This window comes from Serinus canaria, chromosome 19 (assembly GCF_022539315.1).
Source record: "Serinus canaria isolate serCan28SL12 chromosome 19, serCan2020, whole genome shotgun sequence".
Lineage (NCBI taxonomy): Eukaryota > Metazoa > Chordata > Aves > Passeriformes > Fringillidae > Serinus > Serinus canaria.
The window spans coordinates 343665-357487 of record NC_066332.1 but is presented as its reverse complement, the minus strand read 5'-3'; the positions used below and the strand labels follow the sequence as shown (position 1 = coordinate 357487).

At 59.7% G+C, this 13823-nt stretch overlaps 1 protein-coding gene across 7 annotated transcripts in view; it reads left to right on the top strand.

Moving 5' to 3' along the window:
• Positions 1-1264: 1264 nt before the first annotated feature.
• Positions 1265-13823, top strand: part of RAP1GAP2 (RAP1 GTPase activating protein 2) — a 54114-nt gene continuing 41555 nt past the window's right edge. For 3 of the 7 annotated variants that reach the window (XM_050981848.1, XM_050981846.1, XM_050981845.1), the window contains exons 1-2: positions 1266-1330; positions 3597-3713. In XM_050981848.1, coding sequence (XP_050837805.1) covers positions 1281-1330; positions 3597-3713 — 167 coding nt within the window. In that variant the 5' untranslated portion in view covers positions 1266-1280. Of the gene's footprint in view, positions 1331-3596; positions 3714-11763; positions 11931-13823 lie in introns of those variants that run through there. The other 4 variants (XM_050981849.1, XM_050981847.1, XM_030232331.2 and 1 more) reach the window with 2 other exon arrangements.

Sequence of the window (13823 nt, the reverse complement as noted above, 5' to 3'; positions counted from 1 at the left end):
TCCCAAGTCTTTTAAAATTGTTATGGTGAAGCATCAAATGTGGGGTGCCAGCCGTTTCCTGGCCACAGCTGGCACACACAGGAGAGCCAATGCTGGGCTCCCATGGGGGATGCCCTCTGCCAGCTGCCCACCTGGCACGTGCACGTGTTCTCTCTGGCCAGGTTGCTCTCTCCAGCCTTCAGCCCATGACTTGTAGGAGATGACAGCCCCTGTGGAGAGCAGGCCACTGCCCAAATTTGGGAGAATCTGAGTTCCCTTTCTGCGGCCCAGGCAAGGCACAGCCTCTCCAGGTAGCATGGCTAAGCAACCTCTGCTCCCCAGCTGTGGGGAGGTGTCAATGCCCTTCAGATGTGTTTGTACCCAACACCAGCAGGACTTCAGAATTACCAATAACGGGAACTTACTCGAGTAATTAACAACATTTGCTTTAAATGAAGCTGTTGGTTTGTACATGCAGCACCTGGGTTTGCTGGGCTGTGAAATTAAGTTCTCAAAGATCAGAAAAGTGAGGATTTAGGGCCAGAACACCACTTTTAGGAAACAGCTTTCTGCGTTCCTTGCAGTAACACCTGACTGCACGTGTGGTTTGCTTCCTGAGCCCCCTGCAGCGCCCAGGGGCTCTGGGAGGGAAGTTCCGGCTCGGGCAGGTTTTACTTTGGATTTATGGGAGAAAAGTCCTGCCGGTTCTGCCAGGTGGGATGGGTGGGGGCTCTTACAGCGAGCAAGGACCGTGACAGGACCAGGGGCGGGGTCCAGCCCCCCGGCTGGGCAGGTGTGGCCTCCGCCCGCCCCTGCGCACTTGAGCGGCGTTGGGTGAGTGGGGGGCTCGGGGAGGACCGGGGTGCCAGGGCCCTGTCCTGGGGGGGGGGGTGTCTTTGTCCCGGTGGCTGTTCCCGAGGCACTTTGGGACGATCAGCGCGACTTGCTCTGAGTGTTTAAGAGGCTGGCAAACGTATGTTTCCTGGAGTCCCGGATGGGGTCCAGCTGGTCGGTGCGAGACTCCGGGGTCCGCAGAGAGGTACCGGGGGCGTTGTGTGCCCCTCGGGGCCGCCCCGGTGGGGGCATTGCATAACGCTTTACATAACCGGGCCGAGCGGTGCGGCCCCCCCGCACCTGCCCGGGGCCAGGCCCCCCCGGGTCCCGCGGCCGCCGGAGGGGGCGGGAGCGCAGGAACCGGCGCAGGAACCGGCTCAGGAACCGGCGCAGCCGCCCCAGCCCCGGGGCCGCCGGCAGCTCCGAGCGGGGTCTGCGGGCTCCCCCCGCCCGGCGGGACCCCCGGGATGGCCTCGGGCAAGGCGGCGGGGGAGCGGCGGTGGGAGCTGGTGCGCTGGTGAGTGCGGCGGGCCCGGGGGTCCCGGCTTTCTCGGCAAGGGGCACCCGAGCCTGAGACCGGAGGGTCTCAGCTTGCGAGGGGTCTGGGCTTTGGCGTGGGGATGTTCCCAGCCCGGGGAACGGGGAGAATCAGGGCTGGGGGGACCCCTGGTAGGGTTGAGGGGACACGGGACCTCGCCCTGGATCTGGGGTGCTGCGGGGCGCTCCGAGAGGCGCCGCGGGGTCCCGGCCGGAGCGGGGGTCCCGGCCGGAGCGGGGGTTCCGGCCGGAGCGGGGGTCCGGCCGGAGCGGGGGTCCCGGCGGAGCGGGGGTCCCGGCGGGGCGCCTGCTCCAGCCGGGGGGGGACACATGGGGGTGCAGGGAGGCGGCGGGTCCGTGCTGGGAGGGGGATCCCTGGCAGAAGTAGGAGAGTCGGATCCCGAAGACTTTGCACTTGGGAAAGGGTCCTGGCCGCTGAGGAGGAAGCGTGGGAGCGGCAGCGTGCCGGGATGCCGAGGTCTCCTCGTTCCGGGGGAGTCCCCGGGACTCGCGTGGCGTGCTGAGGCTGCTCCGGTCTCTGGCGTGCGGGGACGGGACTTGGAACAGGGCAGTGTCTGTGCCCGGAGCAGCCGGGACGGGCTGACATTGAGAACAAGCTTTGTCTGTGTTCTTTTATGTTGAATTGTGCAGTTTGTGACGTCCGAAGCTTGTGACTTTTGAGCAGGGCGCTGCGGCGATGCCAGGCTGTGGCTGGGCGGCTGCTGGGGACGCTGATGGAAGCGCTGGGACGGGCCCGGGCTGATCCCCGGGCGGGAGCAGAGCCCGAGCCAGGCCGGCGCTGGGCGCCAGCGCCCCAGCTGTGGGTGGGAGCTCCTCAAACCAGGGCAAGACTGGGAATCACTGAAGATTTTTCTCTTCCTCTCTCCCTCCCTTTTCCCCGCTCCTTTCAGCCAGGGACACTTTTTTCCCTCACACACTTGAACAAACTGCTACAGCAGCTGCGTGGCCCTGCTGTTCTGCATCCCCATGCCTCACAACACTTCCCAAGGGACACCTTGGCTCCCCTGCCTCTGCTCTGTGCACGGTTATCATATCCCAGAGCTGCAGGGAGCCCTGGCATCGAACCGTGCTTGGTTGCTTTTAACTAGAAAATTGGCAGGTCACTCTGGGCTGGGGATGCTCAGGGAGCCTTTTGGGTTTCTTTTAGCTGCAGTGTGAAGTCACAGTTCCTGCACTGTCACTGCCCCAGCACCACAGGACCCGCAGGGCTGGGTGGGCTCAGGCAGGTCACAGAGCCCAGCAGCAGCATGTGGGGAGCTCATGGCACAGTGGAACCTCCCCTCAGCCCCACCCAGACATGTGGGCACATCCCTGGGGTTAGCGTTGGGAGTGAACCTCCTGGAGCATCCACATGCAGAGGAAGGGACAGGAGCTCTCTCCAGCTCTGGCTGAGGTTCATGGCTGCTGCAGCTGTGTGTGAGTGTCTCCAATCAGTACTACAGGGGCTTTAACTTATTAATTGCTTGCTGATGAAATTTCATGTTCAGAGGAGTGTGTATGAAGTGCAGCTGGCTGCTGGCATGGAAGCAGGCTGCAGGATTTTGTTCCAAATGATGGAAACAACTGCAGTTATCAGAATTTTGCTCGGTTAACAGGGAACCCACACTCTTCTAATCAAATTCATAACCATCAATTCACTTGACTATTACTGGATAAGCCTCAACATCTGGCCTGGCATTCGAAATGGGGCTAGAAAAGCCTTGGAGCCAGGGACAGCCTGGGGACAGGGCTGGCCTGGGGGTGGGTGTGTGCTGGGGGCAGGCTGTACCCCAAGATGATGGTGCTGAGCAGGGGGTGCTGTACCTCTGTCCCCTGGGGCTGTACAGGGGAATGTCCTGTCCTGCTTTGGGAATGTTTGTGCTTTGCTTTTGTGCACAAGGCAGTCACAGGGGCCTGTGGGTCTGGTCTGAGGCCCCTGAGTGGGCTGGGGGCTCTGTCCCCTGGGGCTGTACAGTAGTTGCAGCTGGCAGTGGCCCCACAGATGCCCAAGGAGGGTGCAGGGACCCCTCCCTGGGGGTCAATCTCAAGGGATGCCCTGTCCCAGACATGGCTGGGGGGCAGTGAGGGTGGGGGTGGCACAGGGATCAGGCAGATAAGGGGCTGTAAAGGGATTTTCTGCTGCCCCTGAGGAACGTGGTGGTGTGGAGCCAGCCTCTCCTGCGTGCTGCGCTCCCTCCCGCAATCAGGGCTGATGAATATTTCAGTCTCCCTGGGTTTATTTTTAGGTACGTGCGAGAGGGCCGCTTTCGCATTGAGGAGAGGACGCTGACGGCTTTCCAGTGGCTCCACTCGCCCCAGCAGCACCGCATCGTCAGCCGGGCAGACCTGGGCTCCCCCAGCAGGTGAGGGGGCTGCGGGGCGCAGGGCTGGGCACTGTGGGGAGCACTGGCACACCCTGCTGCTTGCTCTTTCACAAGCCCTTGTGGTTTTGACACGGGCCTTCTGAGCCTGTCCGGGAGCCCTGTGATACATGAGCATCTTGGGCTTTGCTTTAAATAAAGTGCCAGGTGCAGCGGTTGCACCAGGAGCTGCAAACACCACATAAGAGCTTAGTTTAGTTTAAAGCAGTGGAAAGGACAAATTATCACCTGCCTGCCCAAACTCTTCTTGTAATCGTCCCCATGGTTTTGGTTGAGGATCTGCTTTATGTGGGCCGCACTTGAGATTTACTTAAAAACAGATGGTAGCCAGGGGCTGTTTCCCCCAGCAGCAGTGATCATTGGAAAATATCTGTTCTGATCCCCTGATTTTGGTCGGTGCTTAAACTCTCCCCTTGGGAACCACATCCCAGGCATGTGCTGTGGCTCTCCCTGCTGACACATATGCATTGCTGTCAGTTCCCACCGCGTGTTTGATGATAAAACACCATTAACATAAAAGCCTCGTGGGCCTCCAGACACACACAGAGCAGCATCTGCTCTCTGGCCTGCAAAGAGCTCAGGAACACGCTGAGTCCCTGAGTGGCTGTGGCACTAAGAGCTCTTCCCTCTCTGTTTCAGCAGCAGTTTTGCTCCAAGAGCCCTTAAAGCCCTGAAGTATTTATCTGCCTGGAATTACATGGATGAGAACAGTGGGAGGGTGGCTGCAGAGGAAAAGGGTGCCCAAAAGACTAGGATTTCCCAGGACAGAAAGGGCTGTGGGTGCTCTTCATGCAGGGCAGGCAGGGTGGGGTGGAAGGAGGTGACATTCACACCTGGGAGAGACTTCCAGGGGCACGAGGGAGGTGCAGCTGTTCCTGGCAGGAGCCACGGCACACGCGCTTTCTGCTGCCATCTGCTTCCCGCGATGGGAATTCCTCTGCCTGCCGCTGGAGAGGCTTTCCAGAAACTGGAATGACTGTGCTGTTTATTGATTTTAACTAATTTTTGAAAATTGCTTTCAGAGGTTGTGTTAGCCTCGCGCCTGATGTGCGTGTTTCATTTGGCACGTGCAACTGGAATGCATGTAACATAATTTATAATTAATGTTAAGTGCTGTTGGGGTTAATTTCACTAGATTCATTTGATTTCCCGGGGGGGTTAATTTCCCTGGATTCGTTTGATTTCCCAGAGGAAAAGTTACCTGGAAGTTTCCCCTGGGAAGTTACCCGGAGCCGTCTGGAGAGTCTGTAGGACACCAGCGACCAATTATGAGTGGCGTCTGTATCTCTCTCGTTGGAGTAAAATGCTTGTCTCTCAAGGCAGCCCAAGTGTAAACTCTGGCTCGGCAGGAGCAGCCGCGGGCACCGCTGGGGCGCGGGGACGGGCACGGGGACGCCGCGGGCACCGCTGGGGCACAGGGACGGGCACGGGGACGCCGCGGGCACCGCTGGGGTACAGAGATGGGCACGGGGAGGCCGCGGGCCGGGCCGCCCGCTGCAGCGGCTGCCCGGCGGGAAGGGAGCGAGGAGGCAGCCACGGCGGGGCTGTGTTACTGTCTTCGGCAGGACAGGGCGGCGGGACCAGGCTCTGCCCCCGCAGCCTGCGGGATGCCGGGGCCGCGGCGGCGGGCGGGGAACGCGCACCGCGCCGCTCGGCCCCGCAGGGCCCCGCACCGTGCTGCCCGGTCTCGCCCCGCCCCGCACGGCCCCGCACCGTGCTGCCCGGTCTCGCCCCGCCCCGCTCCGCCCCGCGCGGGGCCGGCTCCGCCACCGCGGCGGGATCCGCAGGCGGCGAGCAGCGGGCACGGCGCGGGGCTGCGGCTCCATCCTCGGCGGTACGTACGTGCTCCTGGCGGGGCAGCCCCGCGGCCGCGGTGCCCTCACGGCTCTCGGCTGCTCCGTCTGCGCTCGCAGCCGCGGTGCCAGGACAGGGGCTGGGGGCCGGGAGCCGGGGGCTGTACGGGGGGCTCAGGGCTGGGGAGTGTCAACCGGGACCCATGTGTGGGAGGACGGTGAAGTGGCTGCCAGCACCGCTCTTAAAATACTGACCATTCGAGGAGGCGATTTCCAGCAGTCCGTGCGGGGCTCTGCCTGCCGTCCCCGGGGGTCGGGGTGGTGGGGTCCGGTGGCATGCCGGTGGCTTTGTCCTGCCTCCCCCGGGCACCTCCTGGCTGGGAGCCCCAGGTGTTTGCACAGAAAAAGAGCGTCTGAGGCTCCCTGCGTGCCCCACGCCAGTCCTCTGGGGTGATCCTCCACACCGCCGTCCCTGTGCGAGGCTGCAGCTCATCCCTGACAGGAAAGTGATGCAGTGTCTGCTCACCAGGCTGAGCGTTTCCCTTCATCCCGCTCATTCTCACGGGCAGAGCACCGATGTGCCTGGCGTGGAGCTGCACAGAGCCTGTGAGGGCTGTGTGAGATGTTGTTTGCATCCCTGGCGAATGCAGGCTGTGAGATGGATCTTGCCAGGTTGTGCCATCTTCTACACGCTCGAGGCTCTGCCGTTTTGTTTAAGACTGCTTGTTGTTTTAGCAGCAGAGGGGACATAATATCTGTCCCCAAAGCATGGTTTATTGAAGGCTGGAATCATGCCAAAGAGTTTAAATTCAGATCCAACCCGCGGTGTGGCTGCAGGCAGCCGGCTTGCGCTTGCACACACCACGTTTCACAGATACTGCATTCTCCCTCTGCTGCCGGTTCCTCCCACTAGAGACGATAACCATAGCAGCAAAAATGCCTTTTTCTTTGCTTGTTTGTTTTATCATCCTTCCTTCCCTCCATCCCTGAGTGTATCTGTGTGGTAGCAGGGTCCTGAGGCTGCTCAGAGGCCCTCTGCTGCTGCTGCTGCCTGTCGTGTACCTGGTCAGATGCTCTGGTGGTTGGTGGATGCTGCTGCTGTGGAAACAGGAACAGGACTTCAGCAGCAACAGGAGGAGAGACATTTTTTCCAGAGGCTAAAAACAGCTCATTCTCCACAGACAGTTTTGCAGTTTTGTGGGGGTAGATGAATCCTTGCTTGGAGTTAACATCTTCCTCCAAGCTGGATGCCAGAAGGGCTGTTGCTTGACTGTGATTTGGTTTCAGCCTGGCTCTTGAAAAATCCACCCAAAATGGTTGAAAAATAGAGGTGATGTTGGCAAGACATAGCAGGATTTGGAAAAGCTCGAGCCCAAGCCCCATGTGGCTTGTTTGCAATGTTCAGAGTGTCCACGCACGGCTTTGGCCTCAAACCTGAGCCCCGGCTGCTGAGGTCTGACCTTGTGCCAGTGCAGCTCAGCCCTGGGCAGCCACAGGTTCCTGTCTGCTGCTGAGGCCGGGGTGCAGGGCAGGGGTGTCTGAGAGGAGCAGCCCTGGTCAGGGGAAGGTGCCAGGACACATCTGGGTCAGTGAGCCCAGTGCCCTGCTGCTGTGGGCATTGCAGGATCACAGAATGGTTTGGCTTGAAGGGACTCTAAAGGTCCCCCAGTTCCAAACCCCCTCCTATGGACAGGGACACTAGACTTTATCATCTTGTGTAACATCTAAAATGCTCTGAGTCTCGATGAGGGGTTTGGGGTATTTTTGATTCCTTTATTTCCATAATTAGGAAACTGTTCCAGAGATTGATTGTATTGAAAATTAGAAACCTCCTAATTTCCAGCCAAAGCATGTTCAGATCTCTCTCATTCCCATGCTTTCATCCCGCCCCCACGTTTTCCCAGCCCTGGTTTTCAGTTTAAGCTGTTCTTTTTCTGTCTCTCCACAATTTCTTCACTGGCTGCAGCCACCCCCCTGCTCCTTGTTTGTTGTGTGAATTGGGCCAAACACTCTCCAGTCCTGGCGCAGCTGCCAGTGCCAGCCTGCCACTGGGAGCAGGTTTTTGTGGAGGTTTGCCCCAGTGCATCCTCCTTCCAGCAGCCCCTGCTCTGCCTGGGCAAAGGAGCGCTGGGCTCCTGCAGGCAGGGGGGACTGATGTGCCGTGGATGTGCAGGTAGCCATGGTGACAGCGCCAGGACCTGCTGCTGGCATGGCAGCTGCTGTCTGCCTGCAGCAGGGATGGCACAGGCACAGAGGAGCACGGCGGGGGCGGTGGTGCTGCCCTGTCTCTGGAGCAGCCTCTGCAGGGCACCCATGTGGGCATTGCCTGGATGCCCAGAGCAACTTTCCTGCTGGGCCCTGGGGAGGCAGGCTGCATGAGGATGGGAGCCTCTGCTGCTTCCCTGGAGCATCCTCCCTCAGGCTCCACTGGCTTGGGAAGGGGGTGGTTGGAAGAGGTGGAGAAAACAGGCACAGAAAATCTGTGTGCTTGGACGGGCTTTTCCTAGAGAGCCTTTTCAGGAGAGAGGAATTTCATGCCCTTGCTATCAAGGCAGGACTCTAAGATGGGTGGCCTTGAGAGAACAAACAACCTTGTACAGTAAATTCAGTGGGCTGAGAAGAATTCAATGAGCCTGAGAGCCCGTGTGATGAGTTTCTGCATACAGGGCTGTGATGAGACACGATCTGTGCCCCTCTGCAGCAAAGAGCTGGTTCATGTGATGGTGGGAGAGGCAGTGGGGCTTTGGGGGTCACAGGCACCTGGCCAGCACGGGGGCCAGGTTGTCAGCCAGCACCTGTTGGTTTCCTGGGTTTCTCTCCTCTGGGCTGGGTGCTTCCTGGGCTGCTGAGAAAGCTGGTGCTGCCACACCTGGTGTAAGTATCCCTCTGTACCAGCTGCCTGAGAAGAGATGCTTTGCAGGTCCTGTGGTGGCTCCCTCCAGGATCTGTTTTTCAGCCATTTCCACAGAAATGAGCAGGAGTGGTCAGGTCACTTTGGACATAGGGATGAGTCCATGAGCCATCAGTGGTTTCTCAAGAATGTGGAAGAGGAGCTGGAGCATGGTTTGCAGCTTGAGCTGTGCATGGCTTTGGGCTCAGGAAGGGCTCTGGCCTTCCCATCCTTTGTCTGAAGCTGCCCTCTTGGGTGACACACAGCCTCCCCTCCCCAGCTGGTGGCTGAAGGAGCCTCCCAGTCCTTCTGGTCTGAAGCTGTTGAACAGTGAAGAGCCACCCCTGAGAGCAAGCTGGGGTTTTTGGGAAGCTGCATTTGAGACATCAAGTTTCTCTTTTCACTTCAGCAGTACCATAAAGGGGAGAAAACAATGTTTAAATATTCCATGAACTGAGTCAGAGGTAATTTGGACACTGTTTTCCTTTGCTCTGTAGGTCAAGCTGATGATGCGCACAGCATGTTCTTCCTGTCAGGACAAAATCTAATATTTCTGGGTGCCCACAGCCTTCTTTAGAATTATAATAGGAAGCTGGATGCCCTCAGAGTGCCGCAGGCAATATTAAAGCACTAATGATGCAATCCCAGTAAGAAAAGGAAGAATTATGCTGGCCTTGCTGGGCACAATCCTGCTCTGCAGTGTCCCCAGCAGTGTGGCACCATTCCCAGTAGGCAGGGGCTGCTCACCAGGTTGGTTGGAGCAATGGGATCCTGGTTCTGGCAGAGGCCCCTGGGAGATGTTAATTTAGACTGGTGCAGATGGTACTGAGGAGTCGTCCTCCTCCAGGGTTTTGTTCCCTAATTTTGGCTGCTTGCTTATGATTTGCCTGTGCCTGCTCTGAAAGTAGGAAGGTTTTCTCCTTGTTGTTTTTGAGCCTGCGTGAAATACCTCGGGGGGAAGAGGGGAAGTGAGAAAATGTCATTGCAGAGACTATTTCTGGAGGCACGCCCCTGCGGGTGAGATGGTGCTGGGCAGGCAGTGGTGTGGTACCCAGCAGCGAGGGAGGCTGCTGGCCTCGGGGCAGCTGAGCTGGGCCCCTGGTGCAGTTTTAACCTTTGCCTGGTTGAAATGCAGCGTGCCACCTGGATCTGTGGTAGCTGACGTGGCCCTGGGGAGCTGCCAGTTATGTGGGGATGGGGAGCAGGAAGAGCTCCCCTTCCACCACTGCCAGCCACGGGTATCCCCAGGTGCTGGAGCAGGGCGGGGTGGGCTTGTGCAGGGGCTGCCCCACTCCCTCCTGGACAGCAGGAAATGGAAATGCTTCCCTGTGGCTGTCCAGGGTCCTGCCCTGTTGTGCTCGGGCACCCTGGGGCAGGCATGGGGGGTTACCCTGTGCTTTGGCGTGACATGAGGAAGAGCTGCAGGAGTGACAATGACCTACTGACTGAGGTGAGCTCCGGCAAAGGGGAGCCAGGTCCTGCCCTGCTGTGCGTGTCCCTTTTGTCCTGCCCTGCTGTGCGTGTCCCTGTCACCCTTCCTGTGTCCGTGTCACCTCCGGCAGCCCCGAGCTCCCACAGGGCCGAAGCAGCAGAACAAGATGCAGCAGATGGTGCTGCAAGGGGAAAGGGGGAAAGGTCTAAAGCTGGCCGTGTCTCTGGGGCTCTCCACGTTGTTCCTGGCGTGGTACCAGCTAAGGTCAGTGCCTCCCACAGCCACTGTCACTCCGTGTCCCACACCTCTGCACGCAGGGCTGTGCTGGAGCAGCCACACTGGGTCCTGTTCCAGTGTGTGGCAGAGCCTGGCTACACCCAAAGCTTTTGTTTCCAGACATTTGAATTGTGAGCAGCTCGGTACAGCTGGGCAGAAATCAACTGGGAGGAGTGTAAGGAAGACATGACCTGGGGGAAGATGAAGCGAGAGGATAACGTCACACTGCTGTTGGTGCAGAGCTTTGACACAGATCCTGCAGGCCAGGAGCAAATGTGTTCCAAGCAAATGACTGCTCCAGATATTTTGTAGCACCCGAATTATGGCTTCAAAGCCTGCAGCATACATTTTTTTAAACTAATGTCCTTAAGAGCTCTAAAATTAAAAGAATTTCCATCGTTTCATCCCTTTAAGGCTGTGGGCAGAAAGTAGGAGTTGAAATAGCTGGATTTCAGTCCAAGTTTTTTCCCTGGAGTTGAGTGATTTCTCTCTCCAGCTCCCTATGCACTCTCTCCCCCACCCCTTTTTTCACACATCAGATAGAATTCAAGTGCCTCTCAGTTTAAATCTTCTGGGTGCTTGTGTGAGAATGCTGGGCTGGAGCTGCCTCTGACCCAGGAGCCAGCACTGCGTGGAGTGCCAGGGCAAGGGGATGCTGTGAGTCCACACCAGGCGTTGGCTTGGACCACCGGGGTAGGAGGTGAGTGATCTGGCTGGACCTTGGCAGCCAGAGGCTCTTTCTGGCCTTTGAGCTGCAGTGGTGGTGGTCCCCTGGTGTAGCCCAGCTCTGAGTGGGTGCAGGTGGGCACTGCTGGTTGGTTTGGGGAGGTGAAAGGTGTGAGGACACCTGGGGACCACACTCAGCCTCTGAGCATCATGCCCACCCCTGCAACAGGGCTCATCTCCCCACGGCTCTGCTGTGCCCCACGATGCCCAAAGCACGGTGCAGGGAGCAGCATCTGTTTTCTGGGGATTTGTGATGGATGGGAGCTCATACCCAGCTAGATGTCAGCATTTCCATTCCTGTGGGATTTCTGAAGCCTGGCTGTTAAAGGACAGGGCAATTTGTGTGGTGGTCTGGCTGCAGATGCCACTTCAGCCTTACAGAGCTGCCAGGGAACCAGAGGATGGAAAACCTGTGCCACAGGCAGCAGCTGCATGGGAGCTAATGGGAGATGCCTTGCTGGGCTCTGGGATGGTGGGATCTGTTTGCCACGAGAGATGAAGTGATGGGGTTTTGCTTACTGAGGTTTGATGCCTTGGGTGGGATGTCCCCCGAGGGGCACTGGAGGGCTGGGTGGGGGTTCCCCTACCAGGGAGCCAGCCTGCTGCTGTGACTGCAGCGCTGCCATGTCGGGGACAGAGAGGAAGAGGCAGAGCACCGCGCTGCCACCAGAGACCCTCTGGGTCGGGCCTCAGTGGCTGGGGCAGCCGCAGGACACAGTGTTTGAGGGTGACACGATGGCTCAGCCCCGCTGCCCGTGCGGCACTGCTGGTGGTCCTGCCATTAGGAGAAATACGATATTTGCAGCGTGAGGTTGCGAAAAGCCTGTGGCCCCGAAAAGAAAAGGAAATGACTTTTTTTGTGGTGTTGGTGTGTGCGCGTGTGCATGCGCTGCTGCGCTGGGGGCGGCGGACGGGGCGTGCTGGGGTCCCCGCGCCCGGCCCAGCGCCGCTCCGGCCCTGCCCGCTCGGCTGCCGCTGTCCCGTTCCGTCCCCGCTGTCCCCGCGCCTGCAGTGCCCTGGCAGCACCGAGCCACCAACATGTTCCAGAGGAAGCGCAGCGTCTCCTTCGGCGGCTACGGCTGGTGGGTGCCCTCCCCTCCCTCCCTGCCTCCCTCGCTCTGCTGGGAGCCGTGCGGGACGCTCTCCTCCCCTCCTGTCGGAGCAGGAATCACCGGGCGCGGTGCCCTCGGGCAGAGCCCTTCCCTCGGCCCGTGCCAGCCCGACCATGCGGGGCGGGAAGGACCTTCCTGCCCCAGTGCCCGCAGCAAGCCTGGCACAGCTTCAACCCTTGAGCAGCACCCCGTGAGCTCCGCGGCTGACGGGCAGTGAGGGGAGCGCCCCGGCGGCTCCTGTGGGCACGGTACCTGCAGGAGTGGCTGCCCCCGCACCTTTCTCTCGCTTCTTTCCCTGCTGCCTGCCCCTCCCGTACTCAGACAGCGATGCTTGCAGCCACCTTGGGCGCCTTGGGGTGCGCAGCAAGCTCCCTCCTGGTCCAGGGCAGGCTCCTGGCACCTCCAGAGTCATCCTTTCCTTGTGTGTCCTCAGCAGTGCACCACGGCTGCTGCCTGCACCCCGAGCCCAGCGGGACTGTTTGCTCCTCTCTCTTCTCTCTGAGAGGTGTTCATCTGTAGGGAAACAGCTTAAGGAAACCGCACGGTTCTCCCTCTGCCCTCTCTTCAGGTCTCCTCTCCGAGGTGCTCTGTGCCTGTTCCAAGTGTGTTGAGGTTGTGGTGGTGTGTGGGGCAAAAGGCTGCTCTGCACCCTCCCCGTTCCGCAGGGGCTGCAGGCACCGGGCAGTGTCAGCCCCGGGGCTTTGAGGGGAATGTGGTGCCGGGGACGTGGAGCTGCCCGAGACCGGCTGGGGGAAATGCTGAGTAACTGCGAGGGCACCGGGAGGGCAGCTGGAGCCACGAGGCTTTCGGCAGGGTCCCCTGGGATGGAGCAGAGCCTCGCTGAAGCCAAGAGGGCTGCCTTGGCCAGATTGGGTTTTCTTTACTTAGAAAGGCAAAGGGAGCACTTGGATAGACTTCTGTACAAATAAGTTTTGTGATATGTGGGCTCATTTTGGGGTGGCCAAATCGCAGCTCTTGGCAGCTCTGTCTCGCAATCCTGATGAGAGCAGTGTCTCTGGGGCCCTGGCTGCCCGGGGGCATCCCAGGAGCTTCTGCGGTGGAGCAGAGCCGTGACCCTCCTTGGCAGGGCATCCAGGGCCAGCTGGGCTCTGTTCTGTTTAGGTTTTTTTTTTTTTTTTTTTTTTTTTTTCTGGCTGTGCTTTGGCAGTTGTAGGGAAAAGAAAATCACGAGCTGGAGAGTCACTGAGGGAAACGGGCTCTGCCAGCTTTTGGGGGGCTGCACTGGCTCTTGGGGGCTGAGGCGGCTCTTGGGGGGCTGCACTGGCTCTCGGGGGCTGTGCTTGCAGTTTGGGCTGGGGGAACAGGGCAGGGGCTTTCCTTTAGACACCACGCCAGTATCTGCATGGTGAGAGCGGCGGGGGAGCCCCCTTCTCCACGAGCTGTGGGCTGGGAGCTGCTCCCAAGGGGTCGGGGGGCTGCTCCCCGGCTCCCGGGGAAGGCGCCGCCTGGAAAGCCCTGTGGCTGCCGGAGAGCCCTTCCCTGGGCGTGCACTGGAAAAGAAGGGACCGGCACAGCCCCGTACCTGCACCTGCCTCTTCTCACGGTCCCGGCCGACCCACCCTTCCTGTGGGGCTGCGTGTGAGGTGCCTGGGCACACCCAGCCGCCTCCTGCTGTGGCTGCGCTCGCTATTTCCAGCCTCTGCTGGGCTGGAAAGTGCTGTTTTTTAAACTCTCCTCCAGCTGCATCTGCTGCCAGCGAGGTCCCGGAGCCGTGTGCTCGGCCTGGGGCACAGACGTGGTGGCCCCAGTCCGGCTGTAGGGGTGCACATGGCGTGCAAAGCCGCAGTGAGCGGTGGGCCCGGGGCCGGTGCTGCCCCAGGAGCCCCAGGGCTGCGGGGTGTG